Source organism: Oncorhynchus tshawytscha, linkage group LG07, assembly GCF_018296145.1.
Source record: "Oncorhynchus tshawytscha isolate Ot180627B linkage group LG07, Otsh_v2.0, whole genome shotgun sequence".
Classification (NCBI taxonomy): domain Eukaryota; kingdom Metazoa; phylum Chordata; class Actinopteri; order Salmoniformes; family Salmonidae; genus Oncorhynchus; species Oncorhynchus tshawytscha.
Genome location: NC_056435.1, coordinates 38,262,841 through 38,270,117, shown reverse-complemented (window position 1 = coordinate 38,270,117; position 7,277 = coordinate 38,262,841). Strand labels below are relative to the sequence as shown.

The 7,277-nt window shown below is 40.9% G+C and overlaps 1 protein-coding gene across 3 annotated transcripts; it reads right to left on the bottom strand.

Annotated features, from left to right (window-relative positions):
- Nucleotides 1-404: 404 nt before the first annotated feature.
- Nucleotides 405-5,201, bottom strand: LOC112254465 (ubiquitin thioesterase OTU1). 3 transcript variants are annotated; one of them, XM_024427089.2, is made up of 3 exons: nt 5,136-5,201; nt 4,097-4,320; nt 405-3,976 (listed from the first exon to the last, which is right to left on the bottom strand). In XM_024427089.2, the coding sequence occupies exons 2-3, from the start codon at nt 4,302-4,304 to the stop codon at nt 3,276-3,278; spliced, it is 909 nt and encodes a 302-aa protein (XP_024282857.1). In that variant the 5' UTR covers nt 4,305-4,320; nt 5,136-5,201; the 3' UTR covers nt 405-3,275. The 3 variants fall into 3 exon arrangements, with proteins under 3 accessions (XP_024282857.1, XP_024282858.1, XP_024282859.1); XM_024427090.2 differs by lacking the exon at nt 5,136-5,201 and adding an exon at nt 5,028-5,111; XM_024427091.2 differs by lacking the exon at nt 5,136-5,201 and adding an exon at nt 4,441-4,990.
- Nucleotides 5,202-7,277: the final 2,076 nt, after the last annotated feature.

The window sequence follows — 7,277 nt, the reverse complement described above, 5'->3', positions numbered from 1 at the left end:
ACTAGTTCTCCGATATCTAACACCCACTAGAGGTGGCCTAGGCTAGGCCTTTTTGCTGACATCCTGCAAATAAATCCCATCTGTATTGTGCAGATTATCATAAGGAAAACAGATATATGCATTACTGTATTCAGTTACTGATGGTGTCTCGGGTTACTGTCATATAGCTCCACATTACATTCTCCCATCAGAGAGATATGCTTTAAACATGAAACTAAAGCCTAACAGAGATCCTCATACACTGTTAGAACAGAGTAGCCTACATCGCAAAAGGTTAACAGTGAATGGCAGCGGTACTATTGCTAAGAGAGATCATTCATTGGTTGACAACGTGGTATCAATTTGCAGGGCTCAAAGCACATTAGAATCTGAAACTAAATACAAAAACACATTCACTCAAATAATCTCCTAAATGGTGACTTTTATTGTGAAAAATCAAGTAAACCCAGTTTCTCTGTAGTGCTTTGTGTGCAACATTCATTGAAAGTGTCCTTGAACATCCATGTAATGGAACGTGAGAGAAGTCATATTTTAGTCACATCAACACCCAATAGAACAGGGCTCTCCAACCCTGTTCATGGAGAGCTACTTACTGTCCTGTAGGTTTTCACTCCATACCTAATCTGATTTTAATAATTAGCTGGTTGATAAACTGAATCAGGTGAGTTACAACTGGGGTTGGAGTGAAAACCTACAGGAAGGTAGCTCTCCTGGAACAGGGTTGGAGAGCTCTGCACTAAAACCATGCCCCAGACCCATACCTCTTACATCTCAAAGGCTTTGGAAAGTCCCAGCAAGAACAGGCAACATATACTGCCCTACAAAGGAAAAATGCAGAAACAATGTATTTTTCTTACTGCAAAATCTGTCTTCAGTCTTTTTCTGTCTAGAGACAGCAATTTCTGATACACCATTATATATTCTGATCAATTGACTTGTTCTTGTGTCAGGAAATGAAATATCACATTAATCAGAAAACATACCTGGCCATTACAATAGATCAAAGATTTTTTATCAACTTCGTAGTTACTGCATTTTGCCTTTGTAGGGCAGTATAGGCTACCACACAAACTCGGCCCTGACCCAGAGTATTTCATTGTAAGACAAGATTTCTAGTGCTGATACATTTTCTATAAATAACAAGTCACAAGTTTTCTGAAAGGGACACTTTGGTATCGGTTTATGACCAGCTGACAAAAGCTAATTTAAAAAAAATTTGTTTAGAAAAATGGGAATAGATGTGTGAGAGCTTTTAGACTGTATTAGTAGTCTGATGGGGGAAAAAACCCAAATCACCAGCATTTCACCATTACACTGGTCTCTGCCAACAAAAATAATGGGATGAATCTTTTTGCCAGTAACATTAGCCAACCACTTGAAGAAAAGTCAGAATTCATGTTTAAAGGGTTCAATTATCTATATCAACATCTTCTACACTCCGTTTCAATAGCAAGGGTTGCCAAGAAACCCAACATTGAATTGCAATGAATTCTACGTCAGGCAAAAATGAGCATTTGAATCAGGAAAGTTTCCTCTCACGACATCTACAAGCCAGAATGTTGAATAAAATGATATTTTAACGTACTTTACCGGTTGTCAGTGCGATTTGTTCTTTGGTGGTAGGAATGTGAGACAATATATATCCACAGGACTGTATTATTACATAAGCTTTCCAAAGCACTGGTAGTGGGTTCAGATATCTATCACCTGAAGCATGCACAGAACCATGTAAACACATGCATGAGCTTGGCAAGTATGCATGCATCTTGTACATGCATTTTTATTTTGTGCGCATGCTTCAGGTGATAGATATCTGAACCCACTACCAGTGCTTTGAAAAGTTTATGTAATTATACTGTGGAATATAGTCTCACATTCCTACCGTCAAAAGGACCAACCGCATGGACAACCAGTAAAGTATGTAAAAATATAATTTTATTCAACATTCTGGCTGGTAGAGGTCGTGGGAAGAAATATTCCTGATTAAAACAGTCATTTCTGCCCAACGTAGAATTCAATGCAACTCAAACATCGGGTTTCCAGGCAAGAGCAAGGCTGTGGTGGCTTTAATTGGTGAAAGTATAATAAAGAGTCGGTCTTCCTCTGACATGCATTTAGATTTAACATACATAGATCAACATGACAACAATTGGTGGTCCTCACAATAGTCCAACAATATGAGTGAGGGTAATGGGGGATAAAAACAAAAAACTCGATCATGAAGTGAATGTTGAGATGCAAAGCATAGTGTAGACAGTACCTGAACTGCAAATGTAAGAGGATTCATCCCGTAGATTTACATTATACATCATAAAGTCTATTCATCTATCAATTTCAAGATTAAAAGCTCCAAAATACAACAATTCAAAGGTTATGTTCATTAAAAAGAATTACACCATATAAAATACACAAAAAAATAAAGAAAAACCAATCTCACTATAGGTGATGCCAAGGCCTTTTAATGGCAGAGTGCCATGGCATAATAATAATTGCATTAAATATTTACGTTTCACACCAAGATGCAGACACCTCACACTGTATAAAATAACTAATTCAGCAATAGCCTACATTTGGAAAATAAGCTTGTCACAGCACCATTGAAGAATTTAGGGTTGTATTGACCTATAAGGAATCTAGCTAAACTCCGTTATTATCTAATATTAAAAACATTGCCACTGTAAAACAATGAAAGAACACCTTTTCTACCAAGTAACTGGGTTTATATTTGATCTTTTGCCGTTTTCACTTTTTTCAAGTACTGGTGAGGCATCTACAAACAAAACCTTTTAAATGAATATTGTTATTGATGTGTAAAACCAAACGTGTATCATGCCACAATGGCCCCAGAAAAATATTTCTGTTTTCTGTGGTAGTACTGAAGAGTCTAGCCATACTAAACCTTTTATGCCACAAGTCAACTGTCAAAGTAAGGCATTTTCAGGCATCTCCAGTTCTGTTAAGAAAGCTTTCTGCTCCATTAGTGTCGACAAACTGAACACATGCTACATTGCTGAGCAACAACACTTCAACGAACAATCACCCACTGTGTATTGGGTGAGACTAAAAATGTCCCCAAAACAATTGTACAGAATATTTTTCATGAGCTCATAACCTTGCAGTAAAGTAACCTGTGAGCTGACAGCTGTAGTTGTAATACTGAACGGATAAGACTGAACACAGTGTCTGATGCTGGATCAAGTGAGGTAGAGGATCATACAGACACACAGCGTTGTAAGATATGGGGGTTTGTGGTGGTTGTGAGGAAGTGCTCTGACTCACACCTCTCCAAAGTTGGCATGGCCCGTCTCCTTGGCATGTTCCCGGGCCTCCTTCTGTCCTACTAGGCCTGTCTGACACACCAGGCAGCGCAGGGCAAAGCGGTTGACGTCCGTAAACTGCCGCTTCCTTCGCGCCTCATCCGCCAGCTCCAGGGCCTGGGCCAGGATGATGTCGTCTGTGGTGGAGAAGATGGTCTGGGGTGGAGCGTCGGAGCCGGGCGTCTCCTTTTGCAGTGGGTCGTAGTGGATGCCGTCGTAGATGAGCAGCACGCGTTTGTGGTAGCCAGCGTCCTCACCAAATCGATCCACACGCACAGTCTGCGTGTCCACTACACAGATCTCACATTGGTGGAACTTAGACAGGATGGACACCTCGATGGCTCCACCCCAGGTGTCGTCACGTCTGATCCAGGTGCAGTACTCCTCGTTGGTCTTTCCCAACACCGCCTCAGAGTAAGCCATGGGGTTGCTGGACACAATCTGGGTGATGAGGCCTCGCATCTCGGGGGCACAAGCTGGGTCGTATACCCCTCCCTCTACCACGTAGGAGACACTGGTGAACAGGCAGGAGTTGTCTGCTGGAACGACCCGTCTGGCCAGCACCGGGGGAAACTCCAGACGGGGTCCCTTGGTTACAGCTAAATTTGTGGTCTGGGTCTTCATCTTGTTCTTCTCCTCCTCAACAATAAGAGTGTCTCCTGCAACAAATGTGTCATTTTTTAAATCAAATGCAGCCATGACATAGCAGGGTGAAGTCTATCCAGCTGTGTGAAAGTAACATTTGATTTATTCAAGTAAGAAGAGACACCATAGCCTACCTGATTTGATAGGGTAGTCCCTTAGGTGAGCATCTCCGTTTCGGAGGTCCAAGCTGGAGGGAGGGTAGCCAACCATGATCTTCTGTACATCACAGGGAATACCAGTCAGCTCCTCTACCTTGCTCTTCAGCTCCTGCACACTGGACTGGTGGGTCAGGCCCTGCATTATGTGGCTCCCATTTTTGGTCTTACAACGCAGACGCAACATCCTGGGGGTCCTTAAACTGTGGGAGGAAAAAACACCATTCAACAAGGGATAATCTTCAGTTGTTTGTCACCTACAAGCCTGTGAAGTGTATGCTAGTTTATTCAGGCCAAGGAACCTTAAAGCTAGACTTACTTACATTTCTAATGAAAAAGTTATTTGTTTCAGATCACACCATGCTGATGACACTTTGGTGGAGCTAAACAAGTGGCTAAACTGCTGATCACAGCAGTGAGAGCAAAACAACTGACTGCAACCATTTCTTTGTCCTGCCACTCCCAAGAGTATTTCTGTTTTAGCAGCAGTCACCAGTTAGCAAGCTAGCTAGCATGTTATGGACACCTTCTTCTGCTAGCTACAATACTAGACGAGCTGGCTACCTGGCTTCAATTAAAATGGTAAACTCAAACTGTCTAGCTACACACAAGCACAAATATTTATGAATGAGCAATATCATTGATGAACTGATTGGTAGTTAGCTAGCTAGCTTGACAGCTAGCTAGCTTGACAACTAGCTACCATAAACAGCTAACGTTACTAAGCTAGCTGGCTAAACTGTTCAAATCAAATTGTATTGGTCACATATATTTATCAGATGTTATTGCGGGTGTAGCGAAATGCTTGTGTTCCTAGCTTCAACAGTGAAGTATCTACAACGCACAACAATACACACACATCTAAAAGTAAAATAATGGAATTAAGAAATATATAAATATGGTACTTTACACTAACTAACGACATTGCAGCCTTGCTTTACATAACTAGCTTCATAGATACCAACGCTACGTAATGAACCTGTTTAATTAATAATTGGACCTTTATTTAGTTGCTTACCTGATGAAAAGTGTTACCCTGCGACGGCGCGAACAATCAATATCCAATGACAGTCTCTAATGTGTATAACGTCACAACTGCGTCGATCGTGACGTTGTTACTCTACACAAATATGAGGTATACACAAGCTTGTTTTCTTTTGGCATGAAGAGATGATTGATTCATTTTATTATCAATTAAAAATATAATCAAATCAAATCCTATTGGACGCATACACATACATACAGTATTTAGTAGATGTTGTTGCGGGAGTAGGGACATGCTTGTGCTCCTAGCTCCAACAGTGTAGTCATATCTAACAACACACAACAATACACACAAATCTAAAAAGTAAAATAATGGAATTAAGAAATATAGAAGGTAATGGTGGTATACAGAAGATAGCCCTATTTGGTAAAATACCAAGTCCATATTATGGCAAGAACAGCTCAAATAAGCAAAGAGAAATGACAGTCCATCTTTACTTTAAGACATGAGGGTCAGTCAATACGGAAACATTTCAAGAACTTTGAAAGTTTCTTCAATTGCAGTCGCAAAAACCATCAAGCGATATGATGAAACTGGTTCTCATGAGGACCACTACAGGAAAGTAAAACCCAGAGTTACCTCTGCTGCAGAGGATAAGTTCATTAGTTCAACTGCACCTCAGATTGCAGCCCAAATAAATGCTTCACAGAGTTCAAGTAACAAACACATCTCAACATCAACTGTTCAGACGAGACTGCGTGAATCAGGTCTTCATGGTCGAAATTTCTGCAAAAAAAACCTACTAAAGGATACCAATAATAAGAAGAGACTTGCTTGGGCCAAGAAACACGATCAATAGACATTAAACCGGTGGAAATCTGTCCTTTGGTCTGATGAGTCCAAATTAGAGATTTTTGGTTCCAACCGCCATGTCTTTGTGAGACGCAGAGTAGGTGAACAGATGATCTCCGCATGTGTGGTTCTCACTGTAAAGCATGGAGAAGGAGTTGTGATGGTGTGGGGGTGCTTTGCTGGTTACACGGTCTGTGATTTAATTAGAATTCAAGGCACACGTAACCAGCATGGCTACCAAAGCATTCTGCAGCGATACGCCATCCCATCTGGTTTGCACTTAGTGGGACTATCATTTGTTTTTCAACAGGATGATGATCCAAAACACCTCCAGGCTCTGTAAGGGCTATTTGACCAAGAAAGAGAGTGATGGAGTGCTGTATCAGATGACCTGGCCTCCACAATCACCTGACCTCAACCCAATTGAGATGGTTTGGGATGAGTTGAACCGCAGAGTGAAGGTAAGGCAGCCAACAAGTACTCAGCATATGTGGGAACTCCTTCAAGACTGTTGGAAAAGCATTCCAGGTGAAGCTGGTTGAGAGAATGCCAAGAGTGTGTGAAGCTGTCATTAAGGCAAAGGCTGGCTACTTTGAAGAATCTCAAATATAAAATATATTTGGATTTGTTTAACATTTTTTGGGTTACTACATGATTCCATATGTGTTATTTCATAGTTTTGATGTCTTCACTATTATTCTAGAATTTACAAAATAGTTGAAAAAAATATGAAAAACCCTTGAATTAGTAGGTGTGTCCAAACTTTTGACTGGTACTGTATATATACACAGTATATGATGGGATTTGTAGACATTATAGACAGTATATGGATAGAATATGTAGTATATCTGAAGAATACGTAGAGTAGAATAGTATACAGCAATAGTTAAATAGGATAGGCCTCGACTAGAAATCTGAATATACAGTACATACAGTACATATTAAGTGGGTAAAACAGTATGTAGACATTACTAAAGTCACCAGTGTTCCATTATTAAAGTATTCCATGACTTTGTTCATAGGGCAGCAGCTTTGAAGGTGCAGGGTTGAGTAACTGGGTGGTAGCTGGCTAGTGACAGTGACTAAAGTTCAGGGCAGGATACTGGGCGGAGGCCAGCTAGTGGTAACAATTTAACAGTCTGATGTCCTTGAGATGGAAGCTGTTTTTCAGTCTCTCAGTCCCAGCTTTGATGCATCCGTACTGACTTCGCCTTCTCAATGGCAGCGGGGTAAACAGGCTGTGGCTTGGGTGGCTGAGGCCCTTGATGATCTTCTTGGCCTTCCTGTGACACCAGGTGTTGTAGATGTCCTGGAGGGCATGCA

Bases quoted from the DNA above. Each gene is read 5' to 3' on its own strand.
- LOC112254465 (XM_024427089.2), bottom strand. From the start codon at position 4,304: ATGTTGCGTCTGCGTTGTAAGACCAAAAATGGGAGCCACATAATGCAG. The intron at 3,977-4,096 runs GTAGGCTATGGT...CATTTGTTGCAG, and splicing joins GGACTACCCTATCAAATCAG to GAGACACTCTTATTGTTGAG.